The sequence below is a fragment of the Dasypus novemcinctus genome, chromosome 22 (genome assembly GCF_030445035.2).
Source record: "Dasypus novemcinctus isolate mDasNov1 chromosome 22, mDasNov1.1.hap2, whole genome shotgun sequence".
Taxonomy (NCBI): domain Eukaryota; kingdom Metazoa; phylum Chordata; class Mammalia; order Cingulata; family Dasypodidae; genus Dasypus; species Dasypus novemcinctus.
This window is the reverse complement of record NC_080694.1, coordinates 47,848,448-47,873,658: the sequence shown is the minus strand read 5'-3', so window position 1 is coordinate 47,873,658 and position 25,211 is coordinate 47,848,448. Positions and strand designations below refer to the sequence as shown.

Below are 25,211 nucleotides of genomic sequence, written 5' to 3'. Positions count from 1 at the left end.
TCAAAAGTCTGGAACAAGAACCGAGTTCATACCGCCAAACCACCACTGCAGTGAGAACACAAAGGTTTGAGCTGCCCAATCGACAAGACTGAGGAGTGCAAAGGTCTCATCACCCTACGATGACCGGGTGAAGACACTGTAAGGAATCCTTCTGGTATGATACTGATGAAATACATTTCTGTCACATGGATACCCAGAGACAAAGTGAAATGGGTCTGAGTCCATACTTATTTACTCTTAATTCTCTGAAGGCAAAAACAAAACGGGAAAACGAAATCCCCTCTCAGGGTTTAAATTCCAGTCCCATTTCTTGCGACATTCTCCGCTGGCTCCTCCGTGAGGACAAACCCCCAGCCTATTCGCAGTGGTTCTGTCTTCCTTCCCAGCACCTCCAACTCCCCAGACAGCGAAGTCCTCAAGCCCCCATCGCCTCCTCCCCTCACCCCGATTCTGGTGGCTGGACCCTGCCCGGCCAGCCGCTGCGCGCACCTGACTGCTCTCCCCCCAGAGCGCCCCCGCACTGGCCCCGCACTGGCCCCTGCACTGCCCCCCCGCACTGGCCCCCGCTGGGTCTTCTGGCATGCAGGAGCTCAGCAGCCTCCTGGCTGGAAGCCGCTCGCTAGTCATTTTCCCCTTTCATTTCAGACTCAACTCTGCTGCCAGAAGGAGTGTTCTGGATTTGCTCTATCTCATCCCATTTCTACATCTAAAATCCTCCACAGTCCCACAGTCTCTGCAAATAATTACCGATTAATTAATATTTGAATTCCTCTTCCTGATTGGCAGGGCTCCCTGTTATGAACGTGGCCCTCCCCAAACTGCATGCCCCACACAGGCACGGGGGAGGTGTGCCTCCCCCACCATCCCACACCAGGCAACAGGCCACCTCCACCGCCACGCGCCTCTTCTTCCTACAAAGGGGGTGGGCACCTCTACTGTCACGTGCCACCTAAATACAGCTGTGCAAGGGGCGGGACAGATGAGCCAGGAAGGAAAGCTACACGCAGAGATCCATCTACTCAGAGTTACGCTCAGACAGCTCCTGCCTGCCCCAAGCCTGTATTTTTCTCTTTGAGTCCAGAGAGACAAGCGGTAGCTCAGTGTACAGGCTTTGGGAACCAATTGGAAAATTTCCTTTGCCTCAATCACTGACAGACTGTACTGATTTTGTGCCATCAGTAAGCTGGGACTCTCAAATTCACAGGGCCTCTGCGAGTACCAAATGAGAGGTTAAAGCACCTGGGAGGAGCTCAACAGATGCGCCCTAGCATCTCCTCCACCCACTCTCCTTTTCTTTCCCCTACCCCATGCTATTTCAATGAGTTACCAAGTCTTCTCTGCTCTACACCTGCAGTTTTCTCCCTTTTATATTTCTAGCATATCCTCCCATTGCCTCGACTAATTCTCAGTTCCTTGTTATCTTTGGAGGTAATTGCCTACATTACAGAATTCCTGTTTCTTCTTCTTCTTCAAGCCATTTCTCTCTCTGCATAATCCTTGCTAGCTTACTCTTTTCAGAGCACAACTCCAATTAAGTTGCTTTCCTGTTCAAATACCACTAGGCACTTTTCTATGGTCAACTCATTTAAACAGTTTCCTTTCGCTGAAAGCCAACATTTTGCTCCATTCTGCCTCCTCCTCTTCCTCTACTCTATAATAATTCAGGGGGGAGGGAAAGGGGGACTTCAGTATACTTTATATGTTGATTTTCTTGATTCCACATGATGGGATCTTCTTTCTACACGTTCCTCACCTGCTGCAGACACATTAATAACTAAAAGTTCATCTCAAAGTGAGCCTCACCCCCAAAACTTGAGGTCCACTAGGAACCTCAAAATGTGACCTTATTTGCTAACAGGGTCTTTGCAGATTTAATTAAGGTAAGGATGGGTGGATATCATATTGGATTTAGGGTAGGCTCTAAATCCACGGAGGGTTCCTTACAAGAGGCAGAAAGGAGCGGAGAGAGAAGGAAGAGAGAAGCCACAGCCAGGACCAACCAGAAGCTGAAGGGGCCAGGAAGAGGCCCACCCAATGCTTCTGGAAGGAGCGCAGCCCTGCCAACAACCTAGGTTCGGACTCCAGCCACCAGGACGGTGAGATGGTTGTTTAACCACCAGCCTGTGGTCAGATGTTATGACAGCCCTAGGAAATGAATATACCATTTAGAAGTGCTCTCTTCCTCCTGATTCCTGCTATCTGCCGCTTTTATGAAATTTATCAGTCGCCACCCTAAGAACATTCATATTCATATCAACAACCTGCTCGTCTAGAACACCCTTGACTGTGCTGTGCTACGCTCCTCTCTGAGCCCTTGAAGTCCCGGGCATTTGGAGTAATTTCCAGAACTAGCTTTGCCACTAGCCAGCCACGCCGCCTTTGCCCCTTCACGTCCGGCCTCTGCCAGCTCTCTCGCCTAAGCTCGGGGCCGTGTCACTTCCGACGTGAATCCCGTGGTGGACCTACCGTGCCCGTTGGGAACATGCTTGTGGGTTTTTCCTTTCCTGGGGGTTGACTGGCATGAAGATGAAGCATTACTGGTGGCTGCCTTGACGTCTTCCGTCTCGTCATCTTCCTCTTCGACGTCCTCCTCATCCTGAGAGCTTCCGAAATATACCATGCTGTTGGGTAGCGCAGGAGAACCTGGTGGGTTGAAAGACGATGGCTCATGAGCACGGGCCTCATCCTCACCCCGTCCACAGGCAGCACACTCAACGGAGACCTCACGCCTTACACAACGCTGGCCATCTCGACTGGCACTTCCAATTCATTTTTCAAATATCCCCCAGGAAATACACTCCATTTATGTCCTTAAACAGGTTTCAAGCAAAATCCCACAAGAGGGGGAGGTACTATTCACCAAAAATGAAATCAAAATTTAAAAAATCTCATTGGAGTAGTCTTGAGGTTTAAATTGAGTAAGAAAAACAATTAAAATAACACCTACCCACATTGTCTAGGAAAAATGGGTTGAGCATTTAATTCACTAGACTTTAAAAATAAAAATTTAAAGGTGATAGCAGAGACAATCACAAAGAAGTAATTGGTAGCAACAGAATATAACATGTCCTCACTTCTATTAACAAAGGGTAAAAGACAGACCTAGATTCCCAATAAGTCACATGGAAGCTACTTCAACATTCTGATTAGGTTAAGAGCATGTAAAATTACTAAAAATAAAATCCTGCATAACTCTAAAGAAAAGAGCTAGACTGAAATAAACAAGAAAACAAAATATAAGAAATCAGACCGCTCAATGCTTTTATATCTTTACTTCCCCATCCCCCAAATGTTTTCATTTCTGAGTTAATATAAAGCAAAAATACCAAACTAAGGTCCAAAGCATAAAGAAGCACAGTATTTTACTTCCTTATCAAACAGAATGGCAATTCAGAAAGAGCTGCAGTCAAGTAATTAGTATTGTTTGGGACAAGGGACTGCTAAAATCCAAAGATAATCCCCCAAATTAATTTTTGGCAACAACTTCAGTCTTCTGTCCCATTAAGCATTTTAAGAGAGCTACTACCAAGTAACAGGACTAATAAATGAGAGATTCATTTCTTCTCTTGCCCACTTTCCCATGAATGAGCTTGAGTAACGTCAACAAAGATAAAAGAAATTAATTTGCTGCTCCAACCAACATCAGCACAACCACCAAAAGGAGATCTCAAATATCCAACACAAGGGTTAAAAATGAAACTGCTGTCCCGCTTCAGAAACGCATGTTCTGAAAGGAGGAGATGGAGCAGAAATGGCAGATTAAATGCCTGTCTCCAAAAATGCAAAAATGCCAAGGTATACCCTTCAGTCTCCTTTCCCCTTTGATTTAGTTCTCTCAGGAACTACCAATATTCCCAAGCCCCAAAAGATAATGGATGGAAATGAAAATCAACAGGGATACAGAGAGCCAAGGGACCACCAGTAGACAAAAGAAATGGACACAGTCTGACAAAAGCAATTGCCCTTCGATTTTTTTTGCTTGATCATTTTCATTTGGAAGTAGGTTCTCAAAAGTAGGAAGGCCCTAAAAGTGACCTAAGACTTTGGGGAAAATCATTTAGCCAAATAGGAGTTGAAATTTTAAAAAGAGAAGGAAATACCTAGCCAATGGAGGAGCATAATATACTCTTATTGTAAGTGGTCTTACAATTAGCATAAGACTGGCTGGGAAAAGGGGAGACAGCTTCTTAATCAGGGGTTTTCAGTTGGGAACCAACTTTCACAGCTATATACAAGGTACTTCCACAGCCAAATGTAAACAATGTTGATCCCTCCCCTCCTTCCTCAATCTAAATCTGCTGAGTCCTTAAGAAGAGGCAGGAGAAATTCTACTGCAGCACTCAAAAGGATGTTCAAATCACGTTTCCACAGATCCGATTCATGCTGGCAAGGAACTGACAAACCGAACATGTTACAGTCTGTTGATCAGACTATAATGGTGACCTTCAACACTTGGACGTTTCAGACAAAGCCGTGAAGTTTCCCTTTTCTGCAAAATGAGAGGGAACAGGTTTATCATCTCTTAAAGTTCTTTTCAGATCAAAATACCTATGCTGAATTTCTTTCAAAGAGAAGCCTTCCTATACTGTATTTTCAATTGACTGACAAGTGCTTGAAATCAGAAAGCATGTCTGTTATTAAAAAGGACAGCTGTTTGGTGTAGATACTACGGTGACTTCTGCGGGTGACGCTGCCATTTGTTATGGTTAAGAGTGTGTATGTAGGCAGGTGAGTCGTTGCACCTCTCGCCTTGCTCAATGGAGGCCATTGGGGGCAGTGTAAAAATAAGGGGAAAGAATTCTCTGATAAAAATATTGTGTGTTACAAAGTGAAACTGGTAAAATCCACATGGAACACATAAGAAATAGGCAAGGAACTAACTTCCATGGACAGAATCTGCTGAGGTTTAAAAAAAACTCATTCCTTACATAAGTAGCACAAAGCAACTACCATATTCCTTGCACTCGATTTTAAGAGACTGTGTGAACATTAAGTTTATGTTTTAAGGAAACGAAATGGAGAAAATGTCTAGAAGCTCTGTCCACCATCCAGCATTCGTTAACACCCTAAAGAAACCTTACAAGGTAATTTATCTACAAAACAACAACAAAACCTTATAAATGGATATGTCTTAATGGTTTCTCAGCAAATATAAACTACTCTAACTTGCTAATTATTCTAAATGAAAGAGATTAATACAAAAAGAAGAACTATGAGGAGTCGGGGAGGGAATAGCTCTGAATTCCAAGTCTTCTGATGGACCTCACTGTGCAAGGAGAGGATAAAAGCAGATTGCCCGCATCCTGAAAGGTGATTTTGGTTTTATTCAGATTGACATATTGGCGTAAACGAAGCATCAATAAAAGAAAAATAGCAGTGGTACCTTCTCAAACCAGAGGTTGAAGAGAAGAGCTACTATGAAGGAGGACAACTTCTACATCAGAACCCAGGAACAGTGGGTTTCAGATGGGAAGGTCACTTGACAACTACCAGTGGCATGAAGACTACTTCTCCCTTCTGACTGATCTCCTTCATCGAGGACGACATCCTTTACCCCTCAGCCTGCAGAGGGGCATCGTTCTCCAAGAAGTCACTGCCAACCGTTACCTACGCTTGACTGGCAGTGATCACCAACAACGACCATGTGCCCTAGAAGGAACAGACCTCCAGAATCTTGCTGGGTAAGATCATCTTGTATTTCACACTAAAGTGAAAATGATCAAGGATGATAAAGAAATACCTAGAAAGCGGCTCTATAACAACCTCAAATACAAGCAGCAAAAAGCATCTTTGAAACCAAATAAAGTTAAGACATTTATAGAGCACATATTTATTTCCTTGTAATTTGCATACAAGCTTGTTTATCTACTTTATAAACAAGTTTAAAAGAAGAGAAATCTGCTAGATGCACCCGCAAGATAAAGGAAAGCAAAATACTAGCAAACCAAATCCAACAGCACATTAAAAGAATTATACACGATGAATTTTAAAAGTGTATTTACCATAGAGTTTTATATCAAAATTACAGCAGATTTTCTCTCCCAATTATTCAAGTGCATTAGCAAATGTGAGAAAAATCTGAACTTGGATCAGATAAGAGGAATCGGGAGTACAGGACGCATCTGCGCTTTGCCAAAGCCGTATTTCATTACTTTTCAAAATTAGCTGGCAATGTCTCCACAATATTTACTGAAGCGCAAACCAAATGTTTTCATCTGGACAAAAATCAAACTGTGGTATGTTACAACCACAAGAGAAATGATTTTAATCCAAAAGCTTGCTCTCTCTAATTTGGGCTGTGGTTTCTATAAAGTTGGATTCTTCTGCATGAATCATGCACACAGACAAGCCCTCCTTCCCATTTTCTTCCCTCCCCCGAGCAGTTCTTTATTTTAACAAGTCCAACACAGCTCAGCTCTTATTTTGGAAAGACCCTGAAGGGATTCCCTACATACTGTCATTTAGCCGAGGAGTCAAATTCTGTAGTTTGACCCAATAAACATGGGGCTGGCCCACTCAGTCGGTTATTTCCAGGGATTTATTTTCAGGATACACAGACAGAATGAAAGGCAATCAGCCCACAGTATCGTATTAAATTTAAAACAAAACTTCCAACTGGGGAGAGGGACAGAGTGTAGTTAGGGGAGGGGAAGAGCTCCATCCTTTGAAACTGTCAAGGCTGGGAGGAAAGCATTTGAGAGCCTGCTTTCGTTCATTCATCCCATTATACACCAGGTACTCTCCCAGGCACTAGAGGCAGACCAGACCAGATACCCACACCGCCTCGCCACACAGCTAGATAAAGTTCCCTGAGGGACAACCGTGAAACAGGGCCACTCCTGCTCCTTCCAGGTCTGCTTTTACCCCTCAAAAGAGAATTTACAACAAGATATCCCAAATTTCATTATTTCCATAGTGCCTTAAAATTATCTGCCATATCCTGGTGTCCTAGGTGCTATTGTTTTATTTTCTTTAAATGAATGCATGCTCGTTAGAATTTTTTATTGTTTGTCCCAAAGGTGGTAACTTAAATTACCATAAAAATAGTGTTTATCTGAAAATATCTAAATTATCTAAAATGCTCCAGAAATCAAAGTGTTCACCGGACATTGTTACTGGCACCACCAGTGAGAGGCACAGGGAGCAGACTTGGGGAAACAGCTCTCCAGGGCAAGACCAACGGCAAAGGGAAGCGCTGCTTTCTTATGAGGAACAGACTCCTTGAAGCCGGGTCGGCAACTGATCTTTTAATTTGAGCCCATCCAGCCAGGACACCAACTGCTGACAAGGACACTGCACGGCATCCAAAAGGACAAGATCATACTTCAGATTTAGTAGTCACTTACTTGCCATGAGATTAGGAGTGGTCTTTCTGATAGCGACCGTTAGGACCCCAAAGGCTGACAGGCAATGTGTGCCCAAGCCCTCTCCACGCTGCTCGCACTGGAGTGCCATCACTAGGCTATAGCACGGATCCCAAGACAAAAGCAATGCTGAGCTATAAAAGCAGACAGTCGTTCGCTTTATTCCTCTTTATTTACTGCCATTCTATTTACTTCCCATCTGCTTCCCTCAATGGGAAAATGAGTAGACTGGTGACAAGAATGTAAGGGGATGGAGAAAAGTCAGCTGCATGCAGAGGTTCAGGTTCAGGAGTGAGTGAGAGAGTCATGCCCCGTGAGGGCTGGCAAACTTCAGCCCTGGGAAGAGAGAGAGATGAAGCAGGGACGCCTTGCCCCACAGGCTGCCTTTCTTCCTTATGTTCCAAGCTTGGGGACCCCTGTTCCCACATCAGGAAACACCCCCATATTCAGGCTCGTCTACTATCTACAAGGAACCTGCCATGGGGGACTCAGAAAAGAGAGCTCCACGGACAACATACCACTCTCCTCCCTGTCAATGTCAACTTCACCTCATATCCTTGTAATTAAAAGCTAGAACACATCTGTGGCAGTTTGATATGGTTATGAATTCCAAAAATAGATACTGGATTATGTTTGTAATCTGATCTGTACCTGGTCATGACCGAGTTATGATTAGGGCATTGAGTCCCCACCCACCAAAGGGTGGGGACTCACAGATAAAAATCATGGCAAAGGACAGAGCTGAGGGTTTCTGATGTTGGAGTCTGATGAAGACTTAAGCTGGAGCCCCAGGAAGTCAGCACACAGAGGAAAGAGAAGCCAGCCCCAGGAAGAGAGGAACCTTGAATCCAGAGAAAAGCAAGCCACAGGAACGTAGGAACCCAGGAAGCCTGAACCCTCGCAGACATCAGCAGCCATTGTGCTCCAAATAGACTTTGGTGAGGTAAGTGACTTATGCTTATGGCCTGGTATCTGTAAGCTCCTACCCCAAATAAAGACCCTTTATAAAAGCCAACCAATTTCTAGTATTTTGTATCAGCACCCCTTTGGCTGGCTAATACAACATCCTACAGTCTTTTCCATGTTGTTTTCTGTGCACTTGGCTTAAAACATAAGTAAATACCTTTCAAATCAAATACAGTAAGGTCTCTGGATTGCAACTGAAGACACACATCATACCGTCTAGTAGCCACGATGGCACACAGCCTACATTACACCTCCAACCACCAGGGCAACCAGGCAGAGGGAATTCCATCAAGTTTAGAAGGGGAAATAAGTCAGGAAAGAAGCATGATCAAGGTCACATAGCCAGGAAGCGGCTGTGGCTCAAGTGATAAGACCAACACCTACCATATATCCCTGGGACCTCCTGGTGAAAAAGAAGAAGAGAAAGCGTGCCTGTGCGGTGAGCCAGTACCCATGTGGTGAGTCAAGTGCCCGTGCAAGTGCCCCCACAAGAGAGTCATGCAGCAAGATGACAACACAACAAACGAGAGATGAAGGGGAGAGCAAAGCAAAGCACAGCAGAGACCAGGAACTGAGGTGGCGCAATTGACAGGGAACCTCTCTCCACATCAGAGGTCCCCAAGATCGAATCCCTCTAGAGGAGAAAGATAAGAAGACAAAAAAAGAGATATAGATACAGGAGATCACACAGCAAATAAACAGCAGGGTAGGGGTGGAAGCAGGGTGGAATAAATAAATCTTAAAAAGAAAAAAGAGGGAAACGGACTTTGGCCCAGTGGTTAGGGCGTCCGTCTACCATATGGGAGGTCCTACCATATGGGAGGTCCGCGGTTCAAACCCCGGGCCTCCTTGACCCGTGTGAAGCTGGCCATGCGCAGCGCTGATGCGCGCAAGGAGTGCCGTGCCACGCAAGGGTGTCCCCCGCGTGGGGAAGCCCCACGCGCAAGGAGTGCACCCATAAGGAGAGCCGCCCAGCGTGAAAAGAACGAGCAGCCTGCCCAGGAATGGCGCCGCCCACACTTCCCGTGCCGCTGACAACAACAGAAGCGGACAAAGAAACAAGACGCAGCAAATAGACACCAAGAACAGACAACGGGGGGGGGGGGGGGGGGGGGGTTAAATAAATAAATAAATCTTTAAAAAAAAAAAAAAAAAAAAAGGTTGCACAGCCATGATTTGAACACCCAAAGTCTGTGCTTTGCTTCCACAAGTTACTCAAATCCTCATGGAGACGCCAGGCAGAGGCATGACATCCAAGCAGCCGTTAAGTTGCTCCAAAGAAGAGAGGATCAGGGATCAGAGAGGATCGTCCCGTCTACTTTCTCTAACTGGATCTCAGAAAGGACATGAAATGTCAAGGGAATCTCTAAAAACTAAGGGGATGGGACAGAGAAGAATGAGAACTACCCTGGAATCCGGGCCAACAGCCTGTGGCAGGCAAAAGGGAACCTGCTTTATCCTCCGGGAGGGCAAAGCATGGTCAGAGGCCAGCTGGCCCAGACAGCGCTGGAGCAGGGCCAATCCCTGGGAGCACAATGTGTCAATCTTCATGATCAAGGTCACAGAGCAATTAAGACCGATCCATCCCTCCTTCCTCTCCTCAAAGCTGAAGCATTCCATTGTTTCATATTTCTTCATAACTAGCCTGATAAACTGCCCTAGCAAATAAATGGCTTATTCAGCAGAACTGAGCCAAGTAACACAGACACCAGAAGAAACCCAAGCAGGAGTGCGCCTGCTGAAACCCTCAGGACGTATCAGGATTACTCCTCTCAGAGACTAAAATGAAGACCTCTCAGACGGGCCCATCAAAAACAAGGTCGTACACCTCAGCAGCAGCGTGCTTTCCTCCCTATAGGGTTTATAACGTAAAGTTATTCCCGTTTTGCTGGAGGAAGTACATTACTAGCACCATAATGCTCCTTGCAATTGGAGGAATATTTAATTGCTTTCTAGCAAGTTAATTCCCTCTAAATCACCCTAGGCATCTGCGTTTGCCCTACTTAGAACTCACTGCCCCAAAAAACCCAAGGCCAGTAGCACCACATCAAAAAAGGCACTCCTCCCCAACAAGGCTGAAAACACCCTCACAGAAATCCCTGCAGGTGGCTTCTCTTCTAAAGCTCTGCTCTATTCCACTCAAGTGTTCCTCCAAAACCACTTCCAAATCAAACCTCTCCCCCCCCCAACACTGTGGGCGCTAACCTCCCTGGGGACTTACTAACGCATGAATACCTTGGGCCGGTCCCCACCCATTAGCTTTAGTTCCAGGCCCTGGCAAGGTGTGCTGGAGACGCCAGAATACCCATTTTACAGATGAGACTGCCCGGCTGCACCAATGACCTGCTAGGTGGGAACCTGCAGTCTCCCCCGGCCCCCACAGAGCCGCTGCGCTCTCTCTCTAAACTCCTGGGCAGAGCATGTCACCTCTCTGATGAAGAGCCGGGATGGTAGTAGCTCACTATCTAGCTCAGAGCCTACAGAACCTGACATCTCCTCCAGGCCACCCCAACACCAAGGAGTGAGCCCCCCACACCTTCACAGGGGCTTCTGCGGAACTCCTGCCCAGCCCCCCCTTTCTGAAGTGGATGGTAACAACTCACCCTGGAAAACCCAACTCAAAAGCCACTTCACTTCCTCCTGGCAGCCCCCCCAGAGAGCCCGAGTGCTATAGAGCAGCCTGGCTCCCCGGGGCACCTCCCACCCTACCTCACCTGCCGCACGTGCTGCTTTCCTCTTTCCAACCTCAGGGTCTAGCAATTACAGAGGATTCCATACGGGTGTGCTGCAGACATGGGTAACGAGTGGCAGCCAGTCAGGTGGGCTCCACGATGGCTGGCGGTAAGGACCTGGGCCAGGGAGGCTCCAAAAGGCTCTCTTCACCTGGCAGAACGGTGACACCCACTACCGACAGGAAACCGGACTGGGAGGAGGGGTACAGGTTTCAGGAATCCCCTCCAGGAATTTCCCGGAAAGGGAAAGATGTAAATAAGAGAATCACTTAACCCGCCAGGGCTCTGCTGCGTTAAGCTTTCTAATCTGCTAATAATCATCATCGGAACAAAGAGATGAAGACAGAACTCATTAAGAAGAACGATCCTTGTGACAGAAAATGCAGCGATGGTAAGACAGCCGGCACATGGCACATACGCTCCTCCCCACGTGTACCAGCCAAAGATACTAATTATGCCTCTGGTAAGAGACATGTGGACCCTTTCAAAGCAGCTATTTAAAGATAAATACGCGGCAGGCAAACACTTCAGGCGCTATTCATTCCATTCTCCTTCCTTTAGAAACTGCAGGTCATGATATTAAATAGGAAAAGCACAGAGCCTTGCCAAACTTATCTGCTGGGTCTCCCAGAGCCTTAAAACAGATTTCGAAACCTCTAAGGCTTTTTAATCCTGAATGACTGGCTGGCATGTTTACATATATGCACTAATCCCAGTATTAAACGTAAGAGCATTTGTCCGCCGCCCGCGCCTGGTTTTCGCTGCCGGTCCTTAAGGGGGTGGACTGCAGGGGAAAGGCGGTGTCCTGGGCTCTCTCCTGTCACCCCAGGATTACCAGCATGGTGTACAGCACTCCATTCCCGCCTCACCCGCCCCCACATCCCAAATTAGAGCCGTGACTATTAAAGGTAATAACGGGGGACAGGAGGGAAGAATGACTTGCAATCCTTGGCAACAAACGTCACTTCCAGGTCTTTGATTTGACTCCATTATTTTTGCAGCCCAACTTTCTTCCCTATAAATAATGCACTTATTAAAGACAGCCTTCCTTGGCCCCAACAGGGCCCACTGTCACCCCAAGGTGATGGACTCACACTGGGCTCTTTATGCTGAACATTAGGTCTGGGCTCTGACAAGCTCTATTTGGTTTGGAATCAGCACGGAAAAAGAAAAAATAGATTTAGTATGCAAGTTTAAGAAAGGTAATCGGATTCCCAACATCAGCTTAGCCTGAAAAGATGAGGCAAAGATTTAACTGAAGATATGCATCATCTGCAGTTGTTATCAAAAAGTGAGCAATATAACTAAATGTAAATAAAGAATTAGATAAATAAATTATGAGGCGTCTACAAAATGGAACACTGTTAAACTACTAAAATGATATGACAGGCATTATGCAATACTATTAAGCAGGAAAACCAGTTTGCAAACATGAAAAAAAGTATAATGCAATACCCATTGGGGGAGGGGAGAAAAGGGATATGTATAATAGATGCACACAGAAGATTTAGTAAGATATGCGCAAAGGACTTAGTTAACAGAGATTGCCTCTGGGAGATGGAATGGAGAGTACTTTTGCTTACTTATCTCTTCTGATAGTCTCAGGAGGAACATAAAATACAGTAAATAAGATTTTTTAAAATTTAATTTTAATATCTTAATTTTATTAATATAAAATTCAAAGAAAAGTATTCAGTACCACAGCAGAGATCATCTCTCCAACTATTCTAGATTTCAAAAAGAGTTTAAACTACCCCAAGCAATCCACATATTAAAATATGTCGTCAAAGGTCACCAAATCCACCATGTTTCCAGAGGCATAATCATAAATATCACAGGAATCATCTATCATTTTGGACTTTTTAGTACTGGATCAGATACACACACCTGACACCAAAAAAATATTTTTTTTTTTTGAAAAGTTAAAGATAACTCATTAGAAAAAAAAATAATCAGCTCTAAAAGGTATAAAAGGAATCATAAGAAAGTGAAATGCTCAGTCACACCTTTACTATTTTTCAGCTAAACAGAACAAAACAAAGAACAACAACAACAACAAAAATACAATTTTTATTGCCTGGCACGTTGATATAGGAATCAATTTCCAAGACTCAGAGCATTTTTCCAAAAGTGCTTTAAATATCTTCTAGGTTTCACATATATTATAACCCTTTTGACACCATTTGACACCACAAAGAAGTAAATTGTACCTATGAAAAAAAGACGTATGTCTAGGGTCTTAAGAGTCTTTTCTACTTACAGCCATCCTCTGGTGTGTTTCTCCATTTCTCTACTTTTGGGACCTGAAAATGGGAGTCATGCCCACTCCAAAGACTGTCCTAAATAAACTCCATAATCAACAGACCAATTTTCTGATATCCTAATGGAACGGGATCAGAGAATTTTCTGGAAACTCCAGACCTATTATTTCACGATTCACATTAAGCAAACTGCCCACAGTAATTCCAGACATTACAATTCCTTTCCTAAAAGACAACAGTCACAACAGCTATGTCATGGCATCCCTTTTAAAAACTTTGGATCCAACTGCATTAAAAAGCCATACGTGATGAAGAGATGGCTACCACACACCTTGAACACCTGAGCCCAGGCTACCGCTGCCGACGCGTCACAGCTCTTCTCAGACTTTTCTTCTGAGCACGTGCCTGTCTCCTCCTTTCACCCTTCACAGTCAAATCAACACCAGATTCTTTCACACTTTCCTTCCCACCTTCACACTCAAAACCCAGGATCACTAGTATCTTTCAGCAAGAAGCTAGGTGAAAACTAAAAGAGATCAATTAGTGGGAGACCTACTTTCATCCAGGCTGAGCAATCCACAGCTGCAAGAAAATTTCTAGCAGAAATATAATTATTCTACTTCTGCAGGTCTTGAGAACTCCAGGGACTTCAAACATAAACTCAGCACTCCGTTTTCCCTTCCCTAAAAAGTGAGTGAAAGCCAATGCAGAGCACGGGAGGGAGTGAAGGACGACTGCAGTGGGCCGAACGGAGTGAGGGGGTGTCCACATAAGGGGAGTCCCTGAGGCTTATCAGAGCCAAAGGCCGTGACAAGTTTCCACATGGGAAAGGGGTGGCAGCAGAGACGGAAGACAAAAGACTACTCAAATAAATACCTTAAAATGATGTCTAGGTTTTTCGCTGTCCAATATAAAAAGGAAGGAAACCAGAATGACACTTTAGGCGCTAAATCGGAACTGGAAGTACTGGCATTAACTCGTGGATTAAATACCCAGAGACATAGGTATACTTACAGGTACAACAAATGGGCATGCACACGGAGGTACACGCACCTCTGTACTGAGAGCACCAGGGAAAATGACCCCGATAGCCACAAGGACACAGATCCTAAGCTTCTAAACAGTACTTTTCATTAAAAAGAACCAGGGCTCCCTGAAGAAATGGTGAGCCCATGGCTGAGAGAGGGAAAGTGTAAGGAGTTCAAACACGCTGCTGTATCAGGGAACAAGGCTGATAAAAGGACAGGGGTATATCAGGAGGGTAAAGAAGCCAGCCTGAAGGGACTCCACTGGTAAAAACTGGAACAATCTGAGCATCAAAATAAACAATGATACTAAAAGATTATCACCCTCTGAATAAAACAGGAAAGGAGTCCCATTTTGACTAAAATAGGAAATGAATCATACTCATACCAAAAAATTGAATAAATCAACTTTGATGAGAAGTGAGATGATTATGCAGTTTCAAAGCACCTCCCAACAAAATACTTCTGAATTACCATAGTGGAAAGAATAACTTCACAATGGAGAAGCCTGACGGATGCAAGTCAATCAGCGTGAACATCAACTGGGGACAGGGTGAAACTGTGGTTCAACCAACAGGATGTGGTGAGAAGAATGAAGGACATTCCTGCCGAAACTGCAAAACCTGAATCGAATCGACAAGACTGAGGAAACCCGAATGGAGGGATACTCTACAAAATAACTGGCCTGTAATCTTCCAAAGACAAAGAAAGGCTGAGCAGATTAAAGAGCAAATCCAATTTCAGACTCTGAACTGGATCCTTATTCTCTCAATTTAGACATTACTGGAACATGTGAAGCGATCTGAAACGGGGTGTGAGGAGTCCACGAGAGTCATGTATCAAGCTCGTTGCTGGAGAATGCCTTTAATTGAAGAAAATGCACTAATATACTGAAGGGTGATAGGATGCCTTTAAATAGGTTCATGAAAAAGGACTAAATTCTTTGTATTATGCTTCCACTTACCTTTAACATTCTATATGCATAAATAAAAAAGTAGTCCTGAACTCAAGTCAAGACCCCCCCACAAATGACCAACTGCCTATTCACCTTCTCTCAATGAACCTCAAAATACCTCGACAAATTATTGCTTTCTAAGTCTCATCTTTTTCACCAAAGGAGGCTTCATAATTTGTGCTGTTCTCACAGTGCTGTTTAAAAAAAAAAAAAAAGGATCCTCCAGAAAACACTTTGCCAAGTAAGACCACTTAAATCCAAATTAACTACAAAATAGTCTGTCAAGGGAGGGGGGTTACAAGTAAAATGAAAAAGGAGGGAGAAATACTAAGATTCCTAGAGCCAGCTTCAAGACCACGCGGATTAAGGCACCCCACTCAGCTGGAATTCTCCATCAAGCCAGGCTGGAGAACGGGAAGACGTGTGGCAGAGACCAAGGCTAACATCTCTTCCATGGGTACGACTTTATTCCCTTTTCTTTTAACCAGACTGGTAACACAGTCTTACCTCGAAGACAGAGAAAGGTAAGAAAATCTTCTGTCTTAGGCTTCCTTTTAGAGAGGTCAGAAATTTGAGTAGCTGGAGGGGGTAGCAATGGCTCCACTATCTTTACTGGAGTTGTGCTGGGACTATTCGGCTGAGATTGAGCAAACTTCCTTTGTGCTTGCAGCCTGGGCCTGTAAAAACAAACAAAAAATAAATATATTAGACAGCAATCAGAAAATGCCAACTTATGTACATCAATAAAATCATAACACAAAAGGGGAAAAAGATTGTCTTTCAAGCAAAGTTTCTTTCTAATTAAGGTTTTCTATCTCTCGCACTCTCATAAACTACAGGCCTGCTTTAAAGTGCAATAAATTTGGTTAAATGGGGGGAAGCAGACTTGGCCCAGTGGATAGGGCATCCGTCTACCACATGGGAGGTCCGCGGTTCAAACCCAGGGGCTCTTTGATCCGTGTGAAGCTGGCCCATACACAGCGCTGATGTGCACAAGGAGTGCCATGCCACACAGGGGTGCCCCCATGTAGGGGAGCCCCATGCACAAGGAGTGCACCCTGTAAGGAAAGCCGCCCAGCACGAAAGAAAGTGCAGCCTGCCCAGAAGCGGCACCACACACACGGAGAGCTGACACAAGACAACGCAACAAAAAGAAACACAGATTCCCATGCCGCTGACAACAAGAGAAGCAGACAAAGAAGAATATGCAGCAAATGGGCACAGAGAACAGACAACAGGGGCAGGGGAGAGGGAAGGAGAGAGAAATAAATTAAAAATTGAATTTGGTTAAATGGCTGTATTTTATACACTGGTAGGAAATATGCACCAAGAAAGCATGGGTATGTGTGGGTACAAGTACATGCCCACACAAAAACTACATGTGTGCCCTTGTAATATTAAAACCACAGAGTTTGATCACATGAGATTATAACGTTTTTGTACTTTTAGTTCAGCCCACCAAAATTACAAAGAACAATCACACTACCATATTTTAGATAGCATTCTTTGCTTTAATCTGCTACTGTCACAAACACGTGCACAATTTTGTTTATATTGGTTCGTACGCTCAGTCCACCCTTGACGCGTACCCATCACGGTCTTAGTCTTATTCTCTAGATTTTGGCTGACCTGCCTCCATTTGCATCCAACTCTAATTCAGCCACTAAAATATGCTAAATTGTGGTACAGTGAAAAATATGTCTTTCTACTGTCTCTTCCACAAATTATATTACTCCTTGCCATTACAGTTAAGCCCAAACTTCTTAATTGGGGATTCAAAAAAACTGGCCATTCTACCACCTTCCTCATTACAATCCTACACCTATTATTACCCCCTAACTTAGGTACTCGGTGATAACGAAGCTCAACTCAGATTTCCTTAACTTTATACCTCTGATCCACAACATCTTATGTGTAAGACATTCCTTTCTATCAATATGGATCTTAATGAATTTTGAACTTATGTTTTTCCTAACACCAGAGCTGACAGCAAATTTTTTTCTATACTAGTAAATATGTTTTTACTTTACATCAAACTAACCTCACATTCACTTTAAATTGCCTCATATTAGCTCTTCCTTTAATTACAAAATTCTCACATCATAAGGAGCAAAAAGGGGTAGGATGGAAATTTGCTTCTGTACTTCCTTAAACTGTCTCTCAATACTTGCTCATATAGAAGCTCAAGAAATATTACTTGAAGGTAGGGGGGAAAAGAATCAAGAAGCACCCCACTGTATAGGGCTTTAGAGAGAAATGGAGAGAATGCAAAATTAGAATTAACCCCGGTGTACGGTTATCATAAAACATTTCTCAAGGTTGCTTAAGAAAAAAGAAACCAGAATATATCCGTAAAGCATGAAGACGTCTCCCCAGTACTATTGGTAGGAGAAGGAGAGATTATCTATTAATAAATATAGGAATAAGCACAGTATCCAACACACGGCTGATACTCAAAATACTTCAACATTTTAAAACATTCTAGTACTTAAAAGAATACTGCAAAATATGTATGTATACATGCTCATGTACACACACCTCATTCTCTTCTTTGTGAAAATTAACTCTTGTAGTAAATTTAATCATAGGAATCACCTTCCCCCCACAAAAAAAAAAAAGGTGGAAAGGCATGAGGTTACACGCTGTTTATATTTTCTTGCCTTGCTTAATTAGTAAAAATGCTACCTTGAATTTAGTTACCTCTCATATTAACCTTAACCTCCCTAGCTTCTTAACCAGCAGTCCCTACTCCTGCAGCCCCTTCTACCCCACCAGAAACAAGGCCCCTGGGTATAATTTACACATGGCCAACAGATCAGATTCCTGATACAATGTGAGATCCAATCAAAAGGGAGACAGCATGACTGCTTCAGCCACTTAGTGGACAATCTATAATCTGTTCCAAGAAATCTACAACTACCCAAGTTAAAAGCACTTCAGAACCAAGAAGAAGAAGGAAAAAAACAAAGTGAAGGAGTCATATTAAAAATGTATCAGAATAAAGCTGAAAACGTTTCATAAAAATTCTCAAATGTAAGGAAATAAGGGAATGCCACTGTATCCATGTTACAGGAACAACGAGCTGTTTTCCAAGCAATTGCTTAAAGAGACAGGCCAGGAAGAAGGGGGTGCAGTCTCCCAGAGGACTGTCAGGGGGACACGAGACGGCGGCAGAGGGCGGGGGGGGGGGGGGGGGGGGGGGTGATGATGACATCACAGCTCTGCTTCTCAAATTCAGGTAACGATCACTTTTGTGTTTCCCCCCGTTTAATTTTCTATCTGTTATAGTTGGACAGTTTTTTAAATAATATAATAAAAATAAATTAGAATAGTAAATAAATTTATTTAGTCATAAATAAATGTATTACTAGAGTCGGTAAGTACCCCCTGCCCCCGCACCTCTTGAGTTTCTCAATGTTCTCTCTCAGTTTCCGTACTCTGCTCACTGACACTGGCCATCGACCCACACCTTCAGGAGAAGGACAAGACCACATAAAGGCGGCGGACTTGGCCCAGTGGTTAGGGTGTCCATCTACCACAAGGGAGGTCCGTGGTTCAAACCTGGGGCCTCCTTGACCCCTGTGGAGCTGGCCCATGCGCAGTGCTGATGCGCACAAGGAGTGCCCGGACTCGCAGGGGTGCCCCCCCCCAAAGGGGAGCCCCATGCGCAAGGAGTGTACCCCATAAGGAGAACCACCCAGCGCCAAGGAAAGTGTAGCCTGCCCAGGAACGGTGCCACACACATGGAGAGCTGACACAACAAAAAGAAACAGATTCCCATGCCGCTGACAACAACAGAAGCAGACAAAGAAGATTCAGCAAATAGACACAGAGAACAGACAACCAGGATGGGGGGGGGGGGGGAAGGGAGATAAATAAATAAATCTTTACAAAAGAAAAAAGACCACAGGAAAACTGACCCCATTCCAATGGGACACATACCACAGTGCCAAGTGTACCACTGGGTGCTCCCCAAAGACTTCCCTCCTTTTCAGCAATCCTCCTCTTCCTCCTCCACCAGTGTACCTCTGGACGTTTTTATTTTGTGATAGTACATAAAAATTGCCATTTCAACTAACCTCACAGGCATAAATTACCTTCACAATGTGTAACCACCACCACCATCCATTCCAAAAACATTTCCCGAAACAGAAAACCTACCCGGTACCAGCAATTCCCCACTCCTCCAACTCCTGGTCACCTCTAATCTATATTTTCTTTCTCTATGAACTTGCTATTACAGATCTTTCATAAATGGAATCAAACAATATTTACTCTTTTGTGCCTCACTTATTTCCCTCTGTTGTGAAGCAAAGAAAAAAAGAAACCCTCTCTTTTGAGAAGTTTTATTTAATTGGCAATTTTATAATGTGTATACCACCTTCTTTCAATGAACACAATTTATGCTTTGCATATTGCAGGAATTTTATAGAAATATCACCGGAAATATTGTTTACTGCTTTCTCAAAAGACAGCAACAACAAATGCCACACATTATGAGAAGACTGTGCAGCGATAATGAAAAGCAAATACACAACCAGAGATGAAGCACAGATGACAGAGTGGGCCCGTAAGATATTTTACAATTTCGAGGCCTCAAAGATAAACTACTCTTACCACTGCTCAAATAAAAGGCACTATGTGCCTGATGACTTCCCCAGTGAAAAGGTGAAAAATAAGGCAATAACAGATTAAAAAGTGGCAGTCAAATAAATTATCCCTCCGAGGAATAAGGCAAGTTCCCAAATGATTAAATATTTTTTGAGACCCAGATGAAACCAGGAACTAAAGAACAGGACAAACGAGGATCTTTTTTTAAAGAGGCAAGAAGGATCTGTATTGGCCACAAAGAGTGGTTGTGCACTTTGGCTCTTCCTCCTGCAGACAGCCACCAGAGTCTGGTTTGCTGGCCCTAGACCACAAAAGGATTTCAAGGACACATCACAGAGCAAAATCCTGAGAGTACAGGGTAGTACACTCAGTTCTAGAACGCTCGATGCAAGGATATAGATACATATCATTTTTAAAAGCGGAGGAGCAATCCAGATGAGCTGAAAATGGGAACATCCACATGTGGCAGTGCTGGGCAGGGCAGGGCCCCTCCCAGGCGCACGGGCTGAGAGGCTCTGGGAGGGCCAGCACCAGCCCAGCTGCAGACCAGGGTGGAGAGGCGCCCACCTGGCATAGCACTTACTTCACCCTACCCTTCCTTCGCGGACTGGGATTTTAATCACACCCAAGAACCGCCCCCCTTCCATAACTAGAGCAAAAAAGCTTTAAAAAGAAAATTCCAATGAACTAGCAGAGGTTTAGCATCACTGTGGGGGTAGAGAGAGCATGGGTGCCCCAAGGTTCTGAGCAAAGCAGGGGAGAGAAAGTGGCCCCAAAGACCTCGAGTGAGTCTTGGTTTTAGCTGGGACGGGCCTCCCTGTGCCCAGGTAGGACAGAATAGAATAGCCTTTTTGAAGGTGTTTTCCCTTCACCTACAGCATGGAAATAGCTACTTCTGCAGAATTTACTTCCATGTTCATCTTTCTGGCTTACTAATGCAATTCATCACGGAAAGATCGTCTCTAACAAAAGACTGGCTAAGTTTAGGAACTTCATGTACACTTTAATGTCAATGAAACAAATTAAACCAAGCCCTTCAGGGTGCCAAATTAAACAGACCAAGTAAAGTAAACTTCAACCACCTGTGTAAGAAATCAACGGGTAACACTTCATTTACAGCGGGGGTGGGACCTGGGGGCGCTGGGGTGCTGCACCCCAGTCACTTATCTTCCATGGAGCAAGCCTGCACAAAGGCCGAAAAGCTAACAGAGCCCATCCCTAAGATAGCAGACACTATTCCTAATTAGCATATTTCTATTCTTTGTTTACTGTTTGGGGCTTTCGTTTTTTTTTTTTATTTTAACATACATAAACTGAGGGAAGTCTGAGGCCTGCCTAGGGGCAAAACAAACAGGGCCAGAAGCCAAACCTGGGGTGCCTGGAGAGAGCCTTCTCTTTCACACCACGTCTCCACAGTGTGGGAGGCGAGGGAAATTTAGTCACAGGCAAGGCCATCTAGTGCGTGCCCTTCCTGAGAAACTCTTGGGTCCAGGAGCTCCATGGCATTTCGGTCCCAACAAAAACCATCCCTGCTGGTGAGAATCCCATCGAACCTAAAATGTCCTAAAAATGAGGAAAGAAAACGCCAACCTAAAAGTTAAATTACTGGCCTGATCCCACAGAGTTTAGCTCTATGTGGAAATGAATGTCCTTAAACAGAGGGCAGGGGTGGCAGACGTGGTCAGAGGGATCCGGTTCACTTTGTTCTGGACGCGCCTCCACCTGGAACGCTCTTCCCTTTCCCGTGCCATGGCTGGCTCCTTCTCCCCACACAGGCAAGGTGAGGAAGGAGGACTTTCCAGGCCCGGGCTTGGTGGAGCTGCTGCTTCCGGGTCTATGCTCAGAGAGACCAACCACCTCAGGTAACTCACCCCCCAGGACCTACCGCCAACTCTCCTCCTCTACCCTTCTGCTACCTTGCCCTTCCTGGACTCATCCCGCTGTGAAATGACCTCCCATTTAAACATTTGCTTGTTTACCGCCTTCTCTTCACTGCCTCTGTACACAGGCAGCCAGATCCTCATAGCCAGGCGCAAAGGACATGCCTCATAAATATGTGTTGAGAGAATGAGTGATTGCACCTCTAGGGTATGTAACAAATGCCACCAGCGGACCAGAAATAAAAACAACAATGTATTACCACAAAGACTTCAGTGAGAAGTTCTACTCTCCATGCCATTCTCCTCTTTCAAGACCATGTCTGCCTCTCGGTGTTAGCATATATGCGGGCAGTACAAGCTGGGAAAGAACAGCAGGAATAAAACACTCCTGGATTATTTACAAGCTACACAATTTCACCCTTTGGTATTTAGGAAAAAATATGCACTGGAGAATGTGAGCAGAGAGCAGACTGGATCGTGCTGCGGAAGTTTCAAAGAGGTAATGGGAGACTTCCAGGAAGCAGACCCTTACCGACAGAAGAGGAACAGGTATAGGCATTGGCCATCCCAGTGTAAGAGTCTTTACTACACAAAGGCAGACCAGATTTCAGTTTCCTCAAGAATTCTTAATAATCTACTAGGCAACTACCTGTGTGGGCACAAGTTCCATCATCCCCCTTCATCCACGCCATGGTCCAGCAAAAGCCGAATATGTCTACCTCTGGATCTCACCACGTGGCATCAGGAGCCTTCCCAGCCAGTGTGCCATCATGCCCCGTTTGTCCTCACACCATGCAGCTGACACGTGGCACATCATTCCATTGGACCCAGGACGAGGATCCTGTCAAATACCCATGCTGAAAGGACAACACATTGATGTACTCTGCACTTCTAGATCAATCTATAGGAGTACCAAGAATTAGAAATTACCTAGAGGGAAACAGATTTGTCTCAATGGATAGACCATCCACCTACCATAAGGAAGGCCCAGGGTTCAAACCCCGGGTCTCCTTGACCCGTGTGATAAGCTGGCCCAGGCACAGCGCTGATGCGTGCAAGGAGTGCCATGCCACGCAAGGGTGCCCCCACATGAGGGAGCCCCATGCACAAGGAAAGCCGCCCCGTGTGCAAAAAGTGCAGGCTGCCCAGGATTGCCGCCGCACACACTGATGCAGCAAGATGATGCAACAAAAAGAGACACAGATTCCTGGTGCCGCTGACAGGAATGCGAGCGGACAGAGAAGAACACACAGTGAATGGACACAGAGCAGACAACCACGAGGGCAGGGGGCGGATAAATTTTAAAAAAAGGAAAAAAAATTACCTAGAGGCAGGGGGTGGGGGAGAATCCCCTTTTCCCTCCCACTCCCCTAACCTATATGCAAAGCAGCGTTCTCTTTTGGCTTACAGGATATTGTCAGAGCCAAGAGAGTGTTTTACTTTATCACTTAAAAATTTACCCAAATATATCTTCAAGTATTCTTCACTTCCAGGTAAAAAAGCAAAAGCACACTGCCTTTATGGAAACAAAGAAACATGCCAAAATGAACAGTCGTTATTTTCAAAGTTAACAAAGAAAGCGCAAGAAGTTGCCCCACTGATGAGCTGACAGAGCCCCGTACCAGATTCTCCTTTTCCCCCCCTTCTTTGGTAAAACCCTTCCTGCACCCCTCCTCCCTGTGCCCCAGCAGTGGATTAGAAGCTCCCGGGCAGTGTGCCATGAAGAATTTCACTGTTAGAAGGGCGGAACTCAATCTCCAGGTTTTCTCTGGGGTTATCTACAGTACGGAGTTAACTAGCTTACTGGGATCTGTGCGCTCAATCTCCGGGGCAGCCCTAAATCTGGCACAACAGCAATTTCTAGATTAATTAAATTCCATTTCTGTCCAGGATTTCTGATAGTTTACAAACCAAAGGAGGGTACAGTTTATGCATGCAATTTGCTTGGAGGAAACAGGAGGAAGGGGAACTGGCGGTTTAAAGAAATGCACAGCTGGTCCCTTGCTGAGGGACATGTATGCCAAAGCACCATTTTATTAACTTAATTTCCAATATTAAAAATGTAAGCTGGTAAATCCAATTATTTAGATTACACCCGAATTCTAAACAAAGGACAGGGAATGGGTAGGAGGGGAGGGTCTGTTCATTCAAAAACCAAGACACTCTGTCTGGCAAATGCAAAATGACCAGCATGGCTGCCCTCTTTGTGCTGCGGAGGGAGCCGGCCCTGAAGCTTTGCCAACTCACTGAAAGGCCTATTGAAAAAAAATGTCCTGTGTTTCCATCCCCAAAATAATTACCCACTCTATTCTACCCCAGACACACACACTACAAACCTGGCAGCTTCTCAAAGAAACAAGAGTGTGCCCATGTGTACGCGCTGGAGGTTGTGGGGGTCGGGCAAGGGGATAGCCTCAATCCAGGGCAAGCTGCCCAAATTCAAATGCAAGTGCTGTTGCGGGCAAACCACACAGGACGGTTGTAAACATCCTGAATAGTAAGGAGAAAATAAACACATCCTCAAGTGAACCCAGAAGCTAGCAAAGACCAGCTCACAACAAACTGTAACCATGTGCAATAGATCATATTCTTCTAAGCTCTGATCCCATGGTTACAACGAGTATTTATTTTATCAGATTGTAAAGACATCACACAATGATAGAAAAGGTAGGTGGGCTGGCTTTCCTACATGGACTGCCCATTTTATGGTATTTCTGGAGAGTCTGTCATATTAGCTCAGAGGCCTTGTTAGTTGTGCTACAGATAAACAGATGAAATAGTAAGTTTCTGCTAAAACCACAGGATACCAAATATTTGTAATGCCGTAATTAAATTACTTAGGGAGCTATTTAGAGTAGAAGTTTACTATAACCAGATTTGCCTAAAGGAATATTCGATTGGTTGAATTCCTTGAAGACAAATTCTTCTAAAATTTTGCTTGGTCAGTGGGATCCAAGGCAAGGAAATGTGGCATCACAAAACCTGGGCTTTATTTCAACCACCTAGTGACCTGGGGCAAGTTGGGCCTTGATTTTTTCATGAGTGAGAGATGATAAAAAGGCAAAAACTCTCAAAGTTCTTTCTAACTCAAAGCTTCTCTGATCTCTGGCCTCAATACTTGAATATAATAGTTCTTATAATAATTCCTCCTCTCAATTTTATCAATGATTTCATAAATTCAGACTCAAGATGGTTAAGTTCTGATCTTCATCCTGTGCCCAGTGGGAAATTTGAGCAGAAATCTCTAAAATATCTGTGTTGCTAAGCTAACAATTCCTAATATTGGCTTTCTAACTATATACTGTCAGGCAACACAGCAAAATATGATGATTCTACTGTAATAAGGATACAATACTAATAAGTTAGAAGAAAGGGATGAGAAATACTTAATTAGTAAATCGTTTTCAAAAAGTGTCA

At 44.4% G+C, this 25,211-nt stretch overlaps 1 protein-coding gene across 5 annotated transcripts in view; it reads right to left on the bottom strand.

Moving 5' to 3' along the window:
- Positions 1 to 25,211, bottom strand: part of JARID2 (jumonji and AT-rich interaction domain containing 2) — a 236,814-nt gene that overhangs the window by 44,336 nt on the left and 167,267 nt on the right. For all 5 annotated transcript variants that reach the window (XM_058285252.2, XM_071210978.1, XM_058285251.2 and 2 more), the window contains 2 exons: positions 15,811 to 15,980; positions 2,467 to 2,643 (listed from right to left, as the gene is read on the bottom strand). In XM_058285252.2, coding sequence (XP_058141235.1) covers positions 2,467 to 2,643; positions 15,811 to 15,980 — 347 coding nt within the window. The remainder of the gene's footprint in view (positions 1 to 2,466; positions 2,644 to 15,810; positions 15,981 to 25,211) is intronic.